Source organism: Corvus cornix, chromosome 6 (genome assembly GCF_000738735.6).
Source record: "Corvus cornix cornix isolate S_Up_H32 chromosome 6, ASM73873v5, whole genome shotgun sequence".
Taxonomy (NCBI): domain Eukaryota; kingdom Metazoa; phylum Chordata; class Aves; order Passeriformes; family Corvidae; genus Corvus; species Corvus cornix.
Window position 1 is genome coordinate 5285512 of NC_046336.1, and position 19979 is coordinate 5305490.

At 42.4% G+C, this 19979-nt stretch overlaps 2 protein-coding genes across 2 annotated transcripts in view; one reads left to right on the plus strand and one right to left on the minus strand.

Moving 5' to 3' along the window:
* Positions 1–4581, minus strand: part of LOC104694769 (SEC23 interacting protein) — a 34786-nt gene extending 30205 nt beyond the window's left edge. Inside the window, exons 1-2 of the mRNA XM_010408219.4 lie at positions 4395–4581; positions 169–689 (exon numbers count right to left, since the gene is read on the minus strand). Coding sequence (XP_010406521.3) covers positions 169–689; positions 4395–4536 — 663 coding nt within the window. The 5' untranslated portion in view covers positions 4537–4581. The remainder of the gene's footprint in view (positions 1–168; positions 690–4394) is intronic.
* Positions 4582–4671: 90 nt separating this feature from the next.
* Positions 4672–19092, plus strand: LOC104694780 (minichromosome maintenance complex binding protein). The gene is made up of 16 exons (XM_010408230.4): positions 4672–4831; positions 5430–5515; positions 7136–7276; positions 7581–7622; positions 8085–8186; positions 8665–8794; positions 9400–9551; positions 10273–10373; positions 12144–12313; positions 13137–13260; positions 14399–14516; positions 15147–15312; positions 17103–17236; positions 17797–17961; positions 18360–18448; positions 18715–19092. The coding sequence occupies exons 1-16, from the start codon at positions 4774–4776 to the stop codon at positions 18839–18841; spliced, it is 1905 nt and encodes a 634-aa protein (XP_010406532.1). The 5' UTR covers positions 4672–4773; the 3' UTR covers positions 18842–19092.
* Positions 19093–19979: the final 887 nt, after the last annotated feature.

The window sequence follows — 19979 nt, forward strand, 5'->3', positions numbered from 1 at the left end:
AAACAACATTTCCAAGCTATTTCTAGTGAAAAGACTTTGCTGTTATAAATGGTTCAAGATTTTTTTCTGGGTTTTTTTTGCAGAGAAGAAAAATCTTCAGAAGATAAAACACACAGTTCAAAGAGGAAAGTGACTGTTTTGCTGTGGTAGCTGGAAGGAGTCACATACCTGGGTCAGTGGCCCCGGGGGTGTCTGGTACATCTGCACAGGTGGCACAGGAGAAGCTGTGGCAGGGGGGTGGCTCTGCTGCAGCTGGGGCGGGGTGAGGTAGGGGTTGGCCCTGCTGCTCAGGGTGGTGTGCCTGTAGGGGTTATAGCCCTGCTGGGGGGTCCCTGCGGGCAGGGCAGTGCTGGCCGGCGGGGGACAGCTCTGCTGAGGGGGCTGATAAGGTGCCATTCCCACCTGGGAAGTGGGCGGTGCACTGTAAGACTGGGATTTGGGAATATGTGGTGAAAAGGCATTTTGCCCATCCTGTGACCCAGACACAAGTGGAAGTGAAGTGGGAGGTCTGGAGAAGGCTGGTGTTCCGACAGGCGTTGAAACAGTTGTTAAGGGTGGCTGCCCAATACTTCCAAAGGGATCACGGCTACTGGGAACTTGAGAGAAGTAGCTGAAAGTCTGTGGCGGGTTGGGGCTGGCAGAAGTCTGACCCAAGAAGCTGTCCTCTTCCCCAGCATCTGCAGAATCATCTGTAAAAACAAAAGGATCGCCAGAGATCTTGTGAGAGCTTCAAACCACTGTATGGGGTCAAAATGTTCCATAACATCATCAGCTATTGCCAAAACTGCTGGCCCCCAGAAAGCCAAAAGGATTACAAAGCTCACACATCCTTGATTCAGCACGTCATAAAATGAAACAAAAGATACCAAGTCTTCAAGAACATTTTAAATGGACCGTGAAAGTCACCAGTGTACACAGAAAAAGCAACAAATATTAAAAATATTAAATAAGAAACCATAATATAACTGGACTCAGGACCTTCCCAGGGCAATTTGGCAGGCACTAAAATCCCTCCCAACTTCACTTATCCCTCAAATGCAAGAACAGCCTTGGTTCATATCCTTTCACCATGAAAACAGCTACTAAGCATAGGACTTCATGCTCCAATTTTTAGGATAGAGCTTAAAAACATTCCTAAACAGGCCAAACCTACTGGGTAACCCATCCATTCTTTACTGTTCCTTCAGCAGAGCCCTCTAAAGGTTTCTCATTTGACTTGCAAGGTGGCCATAACTCATGACCCCAAGCCACTTAATGAGCAGGACTTAGTTCAGCTCTCTCTAAAAAATCCTACTCTAGACTTGCATAAAAGCCACATCTCTGGTGCAGAAAAAATCAGTCCTCATTCTGCATAATTGCAGGAGAGGATTTTAAAGATGCAAGGCCATGAACGCCCTTTCACATTGAGAAAATAAATAAAACAGGTCCTGATCAATCACAGTTTTCTATTTTGCAGTGATCTAGGAACAAGTGGGAAAAAAGGAGGTTTGTCATGATTATAGGTCTCACAGTAAGCTCACCTAAGGCTGTGATGGCCTGAGCAGCACTGCCTGCCTGCTGAGAGAACAGTACCTTGCAAGGAGTCAGTGCCATCTGCAGAAACCAGCAGTGTTTCACCTGCCTGGCAATCAAATGACCCCAGGCTGTGGGGAAGACACCACGGAGTATCTCTGCTGCTCAGTCCCCAGGCAGAGAGAGACCAAAAGCCTCTGCAGCTACAAGCAGCCAACAACAAATGTCTTTACCCACAGCCAACACAACTGTAATAGGGAGTACCAAGGGAGTACAGGGGAATCCACAGAGAAGTCTCCCTAGGAAGCTGCTGTTCTAATTAATTAATCATAAAAAACTCAGCTGCCAAGATTAGTAAGAACTATTTTAACCATATTTTATTTAGACTTTGCAGACAGCGTCAATTTGAGGCATCACCTGCATTTATCAATTCCTCTTACTTTCATTTACAGTACTTGATCCCCCTTTGAGGAACAAAGCCAAAATCTGTGTGTGCAAGCCACTGTGTGGAGAACGCTGAAACCACTTAGAAGCAACAACCACTCTGGAGTCAGGCCTGGGGATTATCTCCCAGCTGCAAGCAGAGTAACCGTTTATACTAAATAAAAGGTCTCAACTTCTAAACAATAAAATCCCCTTCCTTTCATATTTCACAAACACTGTGGGACAGAGAGAAGCACACTGCAAACCACAGTCAACTCTCAGCTTTCCCAAACAATTGGCAGCAGAGCAGGCCCTTCACCTCACCGTGTCAGGTCACCATAAACATGCAGCAATATGCTCAAGAGCTCCCAAGGCCTTTAGCTAATGAGTGTTCACAAAACAGCTGCTCTTCCCCAGTTTCAAATAGGCTGTGGACATTTAGCCTAAGTGCAGCTTTCCCTGAAAAACAGGCTTGACAAAAGTTCTGTCAAAAAACCCCAAAACTATACATACACATTTTTCCAGCACATCCAGTTTTCCAACACAAAACATTACTTTTTATCTTGCATCTTTTATCTTTTTATCCTTTTTCTAATTTTGCAAAAAACTATATTGGAAAGACAAGAATGTTATACAAATGTACAAAATTGAGTGTACAGCTTTGACATGTGTTCTTCCCATGCACAAAACAGTCTTTCTTCAACTGTGACTGTGTCAACCTCCTGGACATCCCTCTCTAAACAAGGCAGAACCTTGTCATTCACAGATTGTCACCAGACAACCACAAGTGACATCAGTCCACATCCTCACTGGGAACACTCCTCCCTTCCTACAGTAAATACATTAGTTACAGCACCCACACCTGAGCCGGAGAATGTCTCTTATTGTCCAATTGCAGAGCTCAAACCACTAAATACTTACTCTTAGAGACAGATAAACAAATGAATGACTGCACACAGCTCCCTAATGTTGGCTGCCAGATGACAAATCCCAGGACTGTTTCTTATTACATTTTACACAATTTAAAATTCAAACTCAAGAGCTTGTTCTTTCCTGTTTCATACTAGGATTCCAAATACAACCTATTGTACTCAGCAAGATCCCAACAACACCTGGCTGGACAGATGGTGAGAACACTTGACCATGGAAACAGAACATTTAATAGGACATGGGCCTTACTTAGACTGACATGGAATGTGGCACAATCTCTGACACTGAAATTCACTCCAGCAGCAGAACCATGAATCCTCACTCGATCAAATTTTAAGTCACATGGAGAGTATAAGATTCACCACATTAATCAAATTCCATCCGATTTTATCCCTGGCTGGCCTAAAAATGTTCAGGAAATTGCCAGAACAGTCATTTGTGCAAAGCTACTAGCCAGATCAGCACTTAAAAATTACTTCATTTTCTTAATGAAAAATTAATGTATAATTGCATCGAAGAAAAACTATAAGAATTACACAATGGAATTAGTAAATGTATCAACTACCTAGATACCTCAAGTAAGTAGGAATAATATTCTGATGCTTTTATCCCTCCTACCCAAAAAAAGTAGTTGATCTAAAAAACTATTCCAAAGCCATATTTAGCAAACATTTTATTAAATCTACAGAGAGGTACTGCACTGATTTCCAGCTATATAATACTTACTTTAGCTAAGACACAACAGTGTTGAAATGAAGTCTTGAAGACTTAGCACAGAATATTTTGGTTTAAAAGGGACCTTTAAAGGTCATCTGTCCAATCCCAACATATACAATGCAGTAAAATTTGACATATCTGATTTCTAGATGCATTTCTAGTGTTTAAAGCTTTAATCTCTGACTTCCTAGAAAAATCCATTCCTTTATCTGAAACTGCCTAAGCATCAGGTTTTAAGTTCCACACGCATGTGTCAGGAGTACCATCAAAGCTTTACGAGGAAAGGATATTAGAACCAGGATTAAATTAGCAAAGGATATTTAAGGTGGCTGCTTAACGTGCTATTTTCAAACTGGTAAAACAGAAAATAACATGAGAGATAAGCTTAAAAAACGCGAAAACAGCAAGTAAACACTGAATGGAAGCACTGACGCGTCGGTGAGCTGGAAACGCGATGATCAGCGCCCGTCCTTAGACACAGCGCTAAAAACCACAAACACAAGCATTAAGTAGGGGAAAGCAGAAGAAATTAAGTGCCAGAAAGCGGAATATGTAATCCCGATCAGTGTCTCTCCTGAGGCACCACCGGGGACACCCGGAGAGCCTCAGAGCCGGGTCGAGCCCACACGTACCGGGCCCCCTCAGGCCCGCAGCCACCCCTGGCAGCCCCGGCTCGGCTCTGGGGGTCCCCCGGCCCCCCGCCCCTTCCCGGCGGGGGTGGCGATGGAGGGACCCGGCGGGACCCCGCACAGCCCCTGCGCTCCCAGCTGCGCACCCTCCCTCCCTATCTCCCTGTCTCCCCCTCTCCGTACCGGCGGGCAGGAGCGCGGGGCCGGGCGGCGCGGCCGGCGCTTGGCTGACGGGGATGAAGGGCACGTTGAAGCTGAACTCGGTGGCGGAGGACGAAAAGAGCAGGTTGGTGCCGGTGCCTCCCCCGGGCTTCGCCGCCGCCATGGCCGTGCCCCGGCCACGTCCCTGCCCCGGCCCCTTCCGCCCTCACTCAAGATGGCGGCGGCGGCCGCGCGCAGCCGTGAGGGGCAGGAGGCGGGCCCGCCCGCCATTCCCACAGGAAGAGGAGGAGGAGGGCGAAGAGGAGGAGGAGGAAGCGGTGGCGGTCCCCGCGCTGGGCTGGCGAGCGGGAGTCGGCGGCCGCAGGGTGCCGGCAGCCCCGCGGCGAGGCGCGACCCCGCCATGCCGTGCGTGGGAGACTGGCTCAACAGCCCCCTCAGCATCGTGCAGGGCATCTTCGGTGAGGCGCGGCCCGCGTCCCCTCGGCGGCAGCGGGAGCGCCCCGACGGCGCCCGGAACTGGACGGCGCTTTCCCTCGCGGGGTGGTGGCGGGAGAGCGGCGAGGCCGGCTCTATAGCTTATATTTCTGTCGCGTATCTTATATATATTGTATATAGCATATGTTTCTTTTATCTCGTGTATTTCTGGGTTCTGGCAGCAACGCGTGCTCTTTGCCGCGCTGCCGGTCGGTGCTAATGTTACCAGTGCCATCAGCCGCGGCTGTTTCCGTGCTGGGCTTGATTTAAACTTAAGGAGTGCTGAAATAGAAATTTCCGCAGCCGACACAGCGTGGAAAGCAGCGCCTCGACTCCTGCGCTTTCCTGCTGGGCTGTTGTGGAGCTTTCCCTCGCTTCCAAGAATGGCTCTGTGCTTCTTGGTTGGCCTGAAAGGGTTTGAAAGGGGAAGTCAATGTATTGCAAGGGGAATAAGTTAGTCTAAGGTGCACTTACTTCCCTAAGATAGAAGTGAAAGTTGGGGTATTTTGATATTCTGGGAGAATGCTGGATAAGAGTCTCTTATGTGGTGCTAATAGGCACATAAATATGTTGGTTTTGTAGCCCAAAATGTTCCAAACTCTGATTGGGAGAAGAAGGTAACCGAATACTTCAGGGAGAAATTAAAAGAAAATAATGCTACTAACTGGGTAAGAGTGTTTTATTCTTCTCGAGTTACACTTTTTCTTAAGCGTCATTGTTTTTACATTTTATTGCGGTGGCTTGCTTTTGGTAAGTTCTGCCTTTCCGTGGTAAGTGTGCAGCCGAATTTCAAGCCCAGGCTTTAGGACGTGGAATTTACACCTCGGCTGCTTTAGCCTGGGTGCACAGCCCGGATGTGAAATCCCAGCTGGAATAGTCCGTCCATCCATCCGCTGGCCTTCAGCACCCTCCGTCCCCCAGGCCATCGCTGCTGGGTGCTGCCACTCTGCAGCACAGTCAGTAGATGGCAGGAGATGACAAATATTGTTATTTTTGGGGAAGTGCGAGTCCTCAGTGTGTGCCACGAGCTTCTTAGTTGCTGGTTATAAACCGCTTCTCTCAGGAGCTTTTATCATGATGCTTCAAACTCTTGTGTGGGTTGAATAAATAGCTGCCTGGGCCTTCAGGTTTTAAGGAAAAAATGCTTTTCCTTCTAAAACTGTGCTATGTTGGGCCAGGTCAGGCATGGTTTGTGCCATTTAGCAGAGAAGCTGTGCTTTAGGTTTTAAAAATAAAATGTGCACATTTGAGTTCAAAAGTTAGTACTTTTCTAAAAGGCTGTAGCAGAAATGACATCATGGAACACAGCTAAGGGGATTAGAAACATCCATATCAAATCTGTTCTACTTGTGACTAAAAACAGGTGAAAAATATTTGTTTTCTTTCTCTGTCAGTGAAAGTATTCTGTACTTAGTATTTAAATCATAGCTTAAATCAAAGGATAAATGGCAAAATTGACTAAAATTTACAACATTAGAAGGAATTGAAATCACATTTTCTTGCTCAAAAAAACCATGGGGCGATATACTTCTGTTAAAATGCAACTTCCTGTAGGGCCACTTAGGATTTTTGCTGCATTTTGATGTTGGAGGTGGGCTTTTTCAACAAAGATTTTATCTTCAAATTTAGAAAACTCTATTCGTATTGCAAGTCTCATTCTTTGAAGTTATACCACATGCTTAGGCATTGATTTTTTTCTTTCTATTTTCCCATTGTCACGTAAAACTGTGGGAAAAAGACTTCCCCATTGTGACTTGGAAATTAACATACAGGTTTTCCAGGACCTTTTGTTATAAGAAATTGTGCATGCAAATTGTTCTAGTACTGCTGGTACCCAGCACATGGTGGAAGTGCGGTTAAGTAGAAATAAGATAAGTAATAAACTCTGTTTAATCATGCAGCTGCAATAATTCCAAGTTTAAAAGTTGGTTTCAAATGTTGTACAGTTTTCATACAGTTCCAGTGACCTATAACCACTTCTTTCATAGTCCAGTATTGGGACTGGTGGCTTTGGGACTGGAAGAATTTGAGAACTGTTAAGTGCCTGATAATTGTAACTATTATCTGCAACAGCCATTGCAGAAAGTGTTTGGGATAGATACACTTTGTTACTGCTTAGATTAGGATGGGAGATGCACCCAGGAAATAGTAAGTGTGCTACGTATAAAGGGGTTTGAGGAGGAGGATCTACTGGATGATCAGAGATTAAGTTTTTGTGCTGGTTTTGGCTTACTTCAGAGCACTGCTCAATATGCACCGGTTGTATAAAACAATCTCTTTATTCACAGGTTCCATCACTGAATGATGTTCCTGTACATTACCTAAAACCCAACAGCTTAGTGAAATTTCGCTGCATGGTTCAAGATATGTTTGATCCTGAGTTCTACATGGGAGTTTATGAAACAGTTGACCCAAACACAAATGCACGTGTAAGTGAAATACTGATTTACTATTTTAGCAAATGTTAGTCATTTTACTCATTCTGGTCCTTGTATTTCTTTAGTTTGTGAGTTAAACCTATGGAGTCTGGACACTGATAGTGACTGTTCAGCTCCAATGGCGTCAGTAAAACATCACATGTAGCATTTCTGTTGAGGAATAGAAAATGCTAAAATGATGAAAGCTTTGGCAGCATGTCTGTGAGGGACTTTGGACCGCAGTGATTTTGGGGTGATTCATGTTCAGGATGCTGTCAGAAACAGAGTGATTGCATTGCCTTTTCCTTCTTGACAGGTTTTGCATTTTGGTAAATACAGAGATGTGGCAGAATGTGGGGTAAGTTACATAAACTATATGAACTTTGAGATAAAATATTAGATGGAGTGTTGCAGTTTTCCAAATGTGACAGAGCTTCTTTGGTACTTGCCAATGGATTCCTGAAGATACTGCTCTAAATGCAGAATTAATCTTTGGTTTGGAAAGCAGAGTATTCATAACTGCTCAGTGGCATTCTAATTTCAGCAGGCTTCCAGCTGTTTGTGTTGTATTTAAAATTTGTTTTGGTTGAGTGGAGGGGGGAGTGCCCATGACCTTGAAACTGTGTGCTATGGAAAACAATTACTTTTGGTAGTGCAGTGCAATTTGTATCAAAGCGTTATATCGTCACTTTTTCCTGAATTATGTAGTCTTGTATGTTAATTGTAACTTCTGCCTGTGTAACTGAATCTGTGGGATTAGTTTAAAAAAAGAAAACAAAGTGTAATCAGGTTTTTAACAAAATTTCTCTTTGGATTCCAGCCTCAGCAGGAAATTGATCTGAACTCCTCACAAACAGTCACCTCGGAGAGACAGACTTTCTACTGTGTTCCAGTGCCTGGTGAATCAGCATGGGTGAAAGAAATATCTTTTTTGACTGAGCTGGTGCTTTGTTATACAATCAGAGGTCACCAACTAATTAATTAGATATAAGGAGATAAGTTTATTTGCAGTTTCCTTTTTTGTTTTTTTTCCTTAGAGAATCAGGAGAGGTGGTAGGTGTAGAAAGAGAAAAAAGGAAAAGTGATGGTATGTAATGTGCACTAAGAGGATGCAAATGAATTTAGGAGCCTTTGTGTTGATTTAGTAGACATTTTTGCTTGGGAGAGTCTTGAAAATTTCTGTTAATTTCCATTTGCAAATGCTTAGAAAAAGGAAACTTCAGTGGAGCCACTGGCATCTTCTACAGTAGGACTCTGTTACACAGTGAGAGTCTCCTATAAAACAGCTGTAGCTGAGCATGTTAAGATTAGGATTTTGTAAAAAACAAACAAAAAAAACCAACCTTGGTGTGGTTGAGGTTTCCCTGCTCAGTCTGTGCTTCCTTAACCTGCAATTCCACGCATACATCAGTGCCAGCCAAGCCCGAGTGAGCCCTTCAACCTCCTACACACCCAGTCGCCACAAGAGGAGCTATGAGGAGGATGAGGACATGGATCTGCATCCCTCCAAACAGAAGGAGCAACATATGGGTAATAGTTGCTATTGATGAATAGTTGTTATGATATCATTCCAGAATTTGTCAAAAATTCATTGCTAAAAATTGAAGTATTTGCAGCTGTTTGAATTTTTAGTGTTGTTGCAGCCTTTGTAATTTGGGGGCTTTGCTGATGTCGGTGATTTGATTTGAAGGAGTCTGGGAGAGCCCGCAGTGTTACATGTGTGTTGTATGACTTGCTGACAATCTACAGAGATTTTTAATATAAACTGTGTTTTATGCATATTCTCACCTTTAAGAACTGGTTTTTTAAACATGAAGTGCAAAAAAATATCACCTTTGCAGTCCTATGGACTCCAGAAAAAAAATCATTCCCCTGGTTTAAACACTGCGTTTTGAAAATCAGATTTCTGGCCATGTTTGGGTTTCCAAGACACATAGATCTTTGCCAGTACTCTCTCTCACACTTGATTACATAAAATATGCATTTGTGGGACTTCTCATATTAAGAATATGTTCTGTTGAGTATATTGCATGATTAAATATTTTTGTGTCAGATGCCTTATTAAATTAGTTTAACTCTGTGTTGTTCAGTTCTGCATTTCTGTTTAAAAAGCCTGCAAATGTTGTATTTTTCAGGCAGTGGAAGTGATATCCATGGGTGTGTGGAGCCAAAGAGATTAGAAACAGAAGCTTCTGCAGGTCATCATGTCATTTCTCCCAACTGCTCCCCTCCACTTGACCTAAATTTTCCCTTGCCAGGAGAGAAGGGACCAGCATGTCTTGTAAAGGTAAGAGAAAGGAGAGGTGATGAGCAGGGCTGTGCTCTCAGCTAGGCCGACAGAATCAGCCTTGCTGAAGAGATTTATAGGCACAGAAATTGTCTCCCGGGTCCAGAATTTTGTTTCTAGAGATAATAACATTCTTTCTCTTCACTAACTCAGTGTTTTTCTTCTTGAGTGCTGCATTTGAGTTGCTGAAATCCTCCAGCAGCATTTATTAGAGCTTGCACCTTCTTCTCACCATACTTAGTTTAAAAAAAAGATTGCGGTATTAGATGCTTGAGGATGTAGCTGGTATTGAGCCCTGCTTTTAGGATTTTGCTTTTAGGATATCTCCTCTAATTGACAAATGGCTATGAAAAACCAATAAACTATGTGTTGGTATATTGAATTTGAAGTAGTCCTTGATTTACTACTATGCTATATTACTATAAAACTTTAACACAAAATTCCTCTGCTGTTGCTGTTCTCTCTTATTCAGCAAATCTTGATGAATCAGAGTAGAATACAGTTGTTCACACTTGTGTGGCAAAGAATGCCAATAGAAAAAGTGTGGAATCATAGAAACTCCCTTTTCCAGTGTAAGCTTGCTGACACTGAGGGCTGGGGAAGACCTCTTCACTCAGGCTGTTCTCAGTCCACAGCTGAGTCTCCTGAGTTTCCTTTGTGTTTTTCTGCTGTCCTGCATCTAGCCCATCTGCCTCTGCATTTTATTTTCTCTTGGGGGCAGGTCTATGAGAGCTGGGAGAGCTTCAAAGTCAATGATGTGCTGGAGGTGTTTGGTGTTCTGTCTGTGGACCCAGTGCTGAGCCTAGTGAGCAGTGAAGAGAGGTAAGGCTGCCCTGAAATGCAGGTTTTTATGCAATGAGCAGGCTGCCCTTAATGCAGACAAGGAAATGTGTAAATACATGGTAATTATGCTTAAGAAGTGAATTTTGTTGCTTAAAAATAGCTTGATGAGCAAAGTGTTATATCCAGCATCCTGTAAACTGAAGTCCAACGTGCTCTGGTTCATCCATATCCTTGGATACCCAGTGCATCTTTTTTTAGGTTGTTGTACAGTCTGTAAAGCAGAAAATGCTTCTGTAGCTAAATGTTTTGTACTCTTTCATGCCTACTAAACTTTCAGGGAATGAGTGAATAGTGAACAAAGCTTTCAAAGAAGCTTTAAAATTATAAAATGTCCTTTTGAACCAATTTCTAAGTCCATGAAAGTTGTTACCAGAAATGTAAACATTTCTGAATAATATTAAAAAAAAAGTTTGCATGTCTGCATGGAGAGTGATAGAGACCAAAATGAGTAAAAAATGGGTTGATTTTTCATTAATTAAGATATCTTATCATGTTGTACCACTGATAGAAACTTCCTGTTTCACCTCCTGTTCTGCAATTCTTTGCCTGACAAAATACAAATGAGAAATCAATTTTCAAAATAAAACTCTTGACCAAAATCTAACATAAATACTGCTGTTATCTTAAGCCACTGCACTCTGAATCATTTCTGTTGGTGAGTTTGTTTATCTGTCTGGCACATACAATATCCAGAGTGCAATATGAATCCTTTAGAGTGCCAACTTCTTAAAAATTAACTCAGCCTGGTCAGCTGCTTTTTGTTATCATCTGTGTGACAGCTAATCCCAGACTGGCAGCTCAGTTGCTCTGTCACAGGTGCTTGTGGGTTTTTTCCTGTGTCATTCTGTAACAAGAAGACAAAATGGTGGCATTTAGCAACATTTTGAATGCAAACAAAAGAAATCTCTTTTAATGGAAATAGTGGATAGTGTGTGGGTGAACTGCTGAACTGGATTTGAAGTTATAAAGCCTGACAGCTTTTACAACCAGTACAAGAAGATGAAATAGGTGCTAAACTTTACTATCATCTGGTAGAGTTGCTTTAGGGATTTTACTTTCTGAAAATGAAAAACGAAAACCACCTGGAAGAAATTTTGTAAGACATCTTCAGGGCATGCAAAGCTTGTGTATCTGAACTCTTAAATTAAGAGGTAATACCTCCAGGTTCCAGCAGACGTACATTAGGGTTTATTTATTTATAGATTTTTACTCAGCCGGTTATAGAGCAGTGATGTGACTGTCTAGAAGATCTTGTCAGGCTCCAGAATCTGGTGGGATATGTGCATACAGAGACAAATGGAATAAATCATGACCTTATTTCTTTAAAAGCTGCTTTTTAGACTTCATTCAGTACAGGCTGGACAGAACAGTGTGTAACGTTTTACTTGAAGCTACAGCCTATTAAATGGTGCAGCAAATAATAAATGTGGTTTGGTTTTATGGTTTTTTGTTGGGTTTTTTTCTTCAGCAAAGTATGACTTAATTATTTTCTGAAAATAATAGAATCCAGATATTTTGGGTCAAGCCTGCTTTGGTGTTGATATGTCATTATATAATTGTGATTCAGTATTTATGGTGTTTATAAAGATCCTAAAGAAGGTAGTTTGAATGTGGGAGGAGTCACCAGGAGCTGGGAGTGGATGTTGTTTGTTCGTCTCTTCTTGGCCTGGTTCCAGCTGCTCTGGGTTAGAGGGAGAGAAATTCCTGTGGAATGTTTCTAAGTCCAGCTGTGCTGTGCCCTCTCCCTAGGGACAGCTCAACCCTTGATCCTATGGAGTGCATGGACACGGCAGAGGAGCAGAGGGTGCACAGCCCTCCAGCCTCCTTAGTGCCCAGGATCCATGTGATTTTGGCACAGAAGTTGCAACACATTAACCCCTTGCTGCCTGCCTGCCTTAACGAAGAGGAGAGTAAAACCTGTGAGTGTCTGAACTCTGGGCACTTTCCATGACATCTGAACAAATACTGCTTTGCTCACAGGCAAATGCCTCAACAGCAGGGTTCAAATTTAAATCTTGTTAAATGGAAGAACCATGCAATGCTGCACAGGATGCAAGTGTTTGTGTTTATGTGATGTTTGCTTTTTTATTTGGCTGAAATAAATGTGATTTATCTGGAACTTGGTTTTGCATTCACCATGCCCGTGGATTTTACCAAGCTGTTCAGCTGTAAGATTTGATTTGTTTTCAAATGGAGTTGTGAATTGCTGGAAAATTAGATTTCCAATTTAGTGTGATACTGGAAGTAAGAAACATACTGATAATATACAGACTCATAATACTGTGCACAAAGTAAGGCAATTCTGCTTTTAAGCAATTGTGCTATTCCTTGTTTGACTCGTTCTTTTCATTGGATTATTGCTTGCAGACCTCTGATATTTATAACTTTCTTCCTTGAGTGCCTTGTATTGCTTGTTCTGAGCTATATGTAGGAGGTTTTTTCTGCCTTTAATATAAAATGGATCAGCTATGGATTTTAGAAATTTGGCTCTAAACTTTATAGCCTGCTGCAAATGCATTATACAATATCTAATTTTTTGAAAAAAGCATTTTCAAGGAAATGTTGAGTGATTCAGGTTATCCAAAGCCAGCTGGAAAAACTGAATGTTTGTTTATTTTTCCTAGACTCCTTTGGAATAAACATTTTTTTTCATCAAACTGTGATTGAAAGTCAGATTTTTATAGAGGGAAGAGGGTGAGAAACAGAACATTTTCTGACATTTGTCTTCTGCTCTTTTGCCAGTTGTTTCTAATTTCATGTCTGAGCTGTCACCAGTGAGAGCAGAGTTGCTGGGGTTCCTCACCCATGCCCTCCTGGGAGACAGTTTGGCTGCTGAATACCTGATATTGCATCTCATCTCTACAGTGTAAGTATTTAGATGTGTGCTAAGAAGTTATGTATTTATCATTTAAAAGAAATCTCCTTCTACAGGGTTCTTTACCAGTGTGCAAATAAATGGCAGAAATAGCTTAAATAATACTTGGTTCAGTAGTACTTTCTCTAGCTGGAGTTGCCCTCTCACAATACACACAGAGGCAGATTTCACTGTCTGAAATAACAGTAAAATTTGATAAAGGACCAGCTTTATGGCAGTGTATCTTTTCAGTACTGCTTTGAGAGCTGACAAAATCTCCAAGACACTTTTAAACAGAGGTATGAAAACATCTTCCTGCCTCTGGCTTCTTCTAATGAGTTGGACATGCCACTGACTTCCCAAAGACATAATTTCCTGACTGCAGCAATTATTGCTTAGGTACTGAAAGGTACATTCTGGGAATTTTTTTAATTATATGTAAACATGTTTAAGGGTAAGTTCAAGTGACCTGTTTAGGGATAGAAATTGACTCTTATGTTGATTTAAACTGTCTCTGGGTGAAAGAGCAGCATCGTTTGACTCATTAAAATCTCAAATGTGAAACTTCAGTGTAGTTGTCAGTCCCAAATTTAGTGTTAGTAATTTTAGTCTTCAAAATCAAAATGAGTTCTGTTTTCATTCTTTTTAGTGGGACTGTGAATGTTCCAACACTTAGACTAGAATGTATTTTCTTTCTTAGCTGGTATCACAGAAAGGTTGAGAGTTGTCAAGAATGGATTACAAGATACACAGTGAGAAGAGGGAGAGGAAAGCTGAGGGCAGGTAAAGGAGGTGAACAAGTGTGGTAAGCAGGGAAATTGAGATTGGACACGAGTAAGGAAAAGAATGAAGAGTGTTCACTGAGTAACAGCAGAGTACAAGGAGAGCAGAATGTCTGAAAGGCCACTGCAGGATCCCAAGTGCTGTAAATTAGTGCTTTTGTGTGGTGCTGCAGCGCCTTGAGGAGCAGGTTCAGCCTGGCTCAGCTCCTTGGGCACTGCAGAAGGAAGGAAGAGGAGTTGGCTGATTTTGGTGTGTTAGTTGTGAAATCCTGCTGGCTGTCAGAGACACCACACAATGCTCAAGCTGAATGACACCTGTATTCAGTGTTAGCCAGCTGTTTGCCTAACCTGTGTCATTTTTGGTGCAGTTATGCCAGACGGGATGTGCTTCCTCTGGGAAAATTCACTGTCAACCTGAGCGGGTGTCCCCGGAACAGCGCCTTCACAGAGCACCTGTACCGCCTCATCCAGCAGCTGGTGCCAGCAGTAAGCATTGCCCTGGGCAGGGCTCTGGGGGGACGTGTTCTCATTGATTCAGCCAGGCAAACAGTGCTTTAGGTCAGGGCAGGTTGATTAAATGCTGTCTTGCTACCCATTTAGAGAGCAGACAACAACAGAGATGTGGTTGGCCTGTGTGTTGTAGTCTCTGTACCTCATCATCTAGGATGAATAGGGAATGAAATCCTCTCCTCAGAGGTATTGAACTGACAGACAGCTGCTGCCTGCTTTATTTTGTCTTTTGGATTGATGTGTTTAGACATTTGGGTCATTTAATTATGCTATCATTATGGTTTATTCCCAAATTTGTGGGTAGTGCTCTGCAGAAAATTCATGGTAATTCATTTTGGGATCACACTAACAGTACTGCTGCAATAAATAATTTGTTATTGAGCTCATCCTAGATGTGCAAGAGAGGTGGTAGGAGTTCTTAACAGCAATGTTTTCCTTTGGGAAATTTTTAAGCATACGGCATTTGGATATTTGGGATAAAGAGTTGAGCTGACAAATTTTGTTTTACTGTGCAGGTTCCCAGCCCAGCTCTAGCTGAAGGAAGCAGCATTCCCTAGGGAAGCTGGAGGACAGGAGAGGTGCTGATGGTTTGTTGTCTCGTTGCAGTCCTACCACCTCCGGATGAGCATCGAGAGCATGAACCACTCACGCTTCATCCCTCACAAGGACTACACGGCCAATCGCCTGGTCAGTGGGCTGCTGCAGCTGGCCAGCAACACCTCCCTGGTCATAGATGAGACCCAGCTCGAGCAAGGACAGCTGGACACAGCAGGTACACAGGTTTTGGTGTTTAAAATCTCATTTGGGAGGTTAAAAGCTGATGTGTTTTAAGATAATTGTGATAATTGTGATCTGTCCTGGTGATAAGGGTTTATTGCAAAACTGTTTGTGGTTTCTACATCCTATTTCATTGCTTTAATGCAGCTTCCTGCAGCCTTCTCAGCCAACTTAAGATAAATTGGAGAATTCTTTATTACTGAAATAACTCTGATTCATTAGAGTGGCCTTTCAGTTTCCTGTGATAGTGCATGAAGTGGGCAAAGCATATGCTGATGCAATATGCTCTATACTTTTACTGTATATCTGGAAAGCACCCTGAGAACACAGCTAAAAACTGGAGAAGATTGCTATTACCGTGTTTAAAAGAGTGGGGATTCTCTCTTACAAGCTGGTGTAGCACTGTGTAGCATGCTTTCAGCGGGGCTTTAGAAATTAATTTAATTATAACTCACATAAAAGAGGTGAGTTGCGTATTAAAAACTGGAGCATGCACAGTACAGGTGTCTGTGGTGACTCCTGGGGCTGTCCTGTGCAAGGCCAGGAGGTGGACACCAATGGTCCTGGTGGGTCCCTTCCAACTCAGGAGATTCTGTGAAAGAACAACAGGAAATAACTGCAAGTAACTTTATTTTAAAATAAAAATGCTGTCTTGAGAAAGCTGCTTTAGTTTTTTTAATTACTGCTCTTAAAAGCTGCTAATTGAAATTATTCAGTTGCTTTTGAGTTTTCAGTAATTTTTTATTATTCAGCTTTAGTAAAGCTACAGAATTATACTAAAGAAAATAGTAAAACTAGTAACAAGCTTTGCACTGTTTCAAAAAAATAAGTCAAAATATGATAAATTCCTATTTAGAGAGAACTCTTGCTATGCTGCTTTATAGGTTTTCTAAAATGTTTGTCTGTAATGTCTAAAAAACCTCAGCATTTAGTGAAAAATAATACTTTAGGTATTAAAAGTTGCAGATAAAAAGGCTTGGTAATTTTATTTCATTTTTGCTGGTTTGATATTGTTCTCTACTGAATTTAGAGCAAAGAAGTAAAAATTTTTAATTTCTTATAGCAACATTGGGAACAAAATTTAATCCTAGAGAAGAGTGTCTTCAGATGTAGTAATTGGTTTGGAACTCTTGGAATTAACAGCTTAGAAATTTCAAATGGAAAAATGTCCCAGAAGTCAACCCCTAGTATCAAATTTGCCTTTATTTTGCTAACTTTGCCTTTATTTACAATACACTGAATTATTACTAATTATTTAAAGGCAAAACCATAACAGTTTTGTCATTTGATGCAGTAACTGCTGAAGAGAAATTGAATTTGTCAGGTACATGTTGGTATTTCAAAAAGAAAATTCCAAGGGTCAACCAGTTAATTTGTCAATTTTCGCATTTTATATTTTAAATAACTTAATTCCAGGTAAGGCAAGTGAGTACTATAAAAAAATTTGGCAAAATTAAATTGATAGGGTTTTTTTCTACTTTTGAGGAGAGATTTCTGTTTTAGTTTTTCCTCTGTAAATAGATAGCTGGCTTTGTAGGGCCAATGAAAACATGAGCTATAAACACATGTACTAAGCCAGACAAAGTTTAGGCCTGAAATCAAGAATTCTTAATTTTGATTCACATTAAGAAGTGGTTGTCTCTATCTGGAAGACACCTCAAACACAAGAAGGAACAGGATGTTTGCAAGAATCCTTCTGGCTGCTTAAAGACAGATGGGAGACAAAAATCAGGGCTGACTTTTGTTTAGGTGCAGTGGTCAGGGAATTTGTTCTTGCTCTTGCAGGTGTCCATAATGTGACAGCACTGGGTAACCTGATCACTTGGCAGAAGGTGGATTATGACTTCAATTACCACCGGATGGAATTCCCATGCAACATTAATGTTCTGATCACTTCCGAGGGCCGCTCCCTCCTGCCGGTATGGGCAGGGCTTCCTGGGGAACTGCAGCTGCTGCTCAGAGCAGGCCCTGCCAGGGACAAGTGGGGACAGGAAACGTGTCTTGTGACCAGGGAGGGTGTGACACTGGCAGGAGCTGCTGCCTTCTCCCTCATGGCTGCAGCCAGGCCAGAAAACCTCTTCATGGGAAAACATGGAGATGGAGCTTCCCTCCTCCTTTCCGAACAGGGATGGTGAGGTGGTGAAGGTCCCGGGGATGGCTAAAGCTGCAGAGAAGTGCCATTCTCAAAGCCTCCCTCTGGCATGGCAGGTTCTGAGGTGCTGCCCACAGATGTGGCATTGCCCCTGCAGTAGCCTGAGCTTGCAAAGGTCTGCTCTCTGACATTCCAGCTTTGTCTGCTGAGCCTTTGCTCTCCTGCTTGAATCAGGAGCTGTTCAAAATGGGAGCCGTGGAATGTTTAAAGAATTGTCTTATCTTCATTCGGGGAAATAGTGACTTCTGCTGGTTCTGAGAGTAGATTAGTCTTGGAACAGAAAACTGTGGGATGTGGAAAAAGATGAAATGTAATTTTCTTTTTCAGTCAGATTGCCAAGTCCACTTACAACCACAGATTATTCCCCCAAACATGGAAGAGTACATGAGCAGCCTCCTCACTGCAGTGCTACCCTCTGTGCTGAACAAATTCCGAATTTACCTGAGTTTATTGAGGCTCCTGGACTACAGTATATCTGATGAGGTGACCAAGGTATGGCACTTCACTAATAAGTTTTCAACTGTGTATTTGGATAGAAAGCACCTTTGTAAGACAGTTACTGTACTTTCCCTGTCAGTGATTCTCCGTTAAGTTTTATAAAACCAAACAGAAGCATTTTCACATGGGAATGTTCTTTCAATGATTTGTAAAGTATATACTGAATTTATTACAGATAAGGAACAGTGCATGTAGCCTGATTTCTAACACTCAGGTTGCAAGCTTAGTCCTTCTCAAAGACGAGAAGGTAAGCTGGTTTTGCTCAGGCTCACTTCTGGACAGCAATGAATTGAAATGTTCTCCTGTAGTCTAAAGGTAGTTGCAGCTCCTCAAAAGCCCATCTTGGAGTGGAGATCTGTTCTTCTCCGTAATTCCACGCTGTGTTGTTCCAGGCAGTAGAAGAAGACTTTGTGGAAATGCGCAAGAATGACCCCGAGAGCGTCACGGCCGATGACCTGCACAAAATGCTGCTCGTGGCCAGGTGGGTGTGGGGCCCTTGTCACCACTCCAGGCTTCCCTGCAAGCTGCAAATTGAGCCAGGGTTTGGTCTGCAGCTGAATTGAGTTGTGCCAGACTAGCCAGATACAGGCAGAGGCAATTCTGTTCCTCTTAGGCAAAGTATTCCCTCCCTACTTTCATCCCATGCTTTCTAATTCCTGTGATCCTGAAAGCCAGCTGGGTTTGAGCTGTACTGGTTTATCAGCAGCTGCAGGAGCTGTTCCTGACTGGCTCTTTGTGCTCCCCCAGGTTCCTGTCGCTCAGTGCGGGGCAGACGACGCTGTCGAGGGAGAGGTGGCTGAGAGCAAAGCAACTCGAGGCTCTGCGGAAGGCCAGGCTGCAGCAGCAGCAATGTGTCAATGGCAATGAGCTTTAACACCTGCTGGATGTCACCCTGAAAATTTCTCTAATCCTAGGTGGAAACCATACTAAGATTGGAATATTGTTTATACCAGTTTTTGTAGATAATTTATACCAAAAAGTTATGGATATTTACCCTTGCAGTCTGAACACACTTAACTCTGTTCAGCCACCTAAACATATTTTATGGAATTTTTTTGGACCCTGTTTTGTAATTGAAAATTGGTAACATTGAGCAAATTGTTTGATATTAAACTTTAATACTGAGGTTGTGTAAACTTATTTCCTTTAATAAGAAGATAATTTAAGCCAGAGTCCTTCATACACAGCAGTGGTAGGCTCTGCTCTGGAATACATTTGTGCTCTAATTCCTGCATGGCTGAATTGTGAGGATCAGAGTTCTCAGCTGGCCAGCAGCTGCAGCTGGAGGAGGTGCTGACTTCACTCTGTGCTGTTCTGTGAGCTGAGGCACATCACACTCAGAGCAGCAGCAGCATTGTGATCAGTGTGCTATCAAGCAGTGATTTGATCTTACCCATAACCAGCTCAGGTATGAAATAAATTTTCCTTATGCTTAGAGCAGACCATGACTTCTCAAATTTCTTGGATGAGCTTTATTCTGGTGCAGCTTAAAAAAACCCACAGTGACTGGACAATGGGTGATATGCACATGCTCATACAAAACATATCTACTTTCTGCCTTAGCAGGACTGCAGGGTTGGGTAAAGGGTTTGAATAACATCATTGAAGCATTAAGAATGGTCTCTCCGTCCCTGATTCCTGCTGGACAGTTTGAGCTGGTCCTCAGAGGATGTGCTGCCCATCATGGGACTTGCAGAACTCATTTACCAAGGGTGGCTTAAAGAGTGAAATGCTGGGAGTAATCCAGCGAGGCTGCTGTGTGGAGAGAGCCTGCAGGAGCCTGTGATGGAGCCACTTCTACATTTTAATTACTCTTGTTCTGAATAACACAAAAGGCTCCTGCCAAATTTTCATTAAGCTCAGACCCCCCCTTTACTAAGTCCTTTCTCCTAACTGAAATCACAGGGACAGGAATCCCCTTTTTTACTGCATTTTCCTGTTCTAAACATGAGGGGTTTTGCTGTACAGCCAATCTGGATATTTTGTCTCTTCACACTAAAAATGAGTACTTA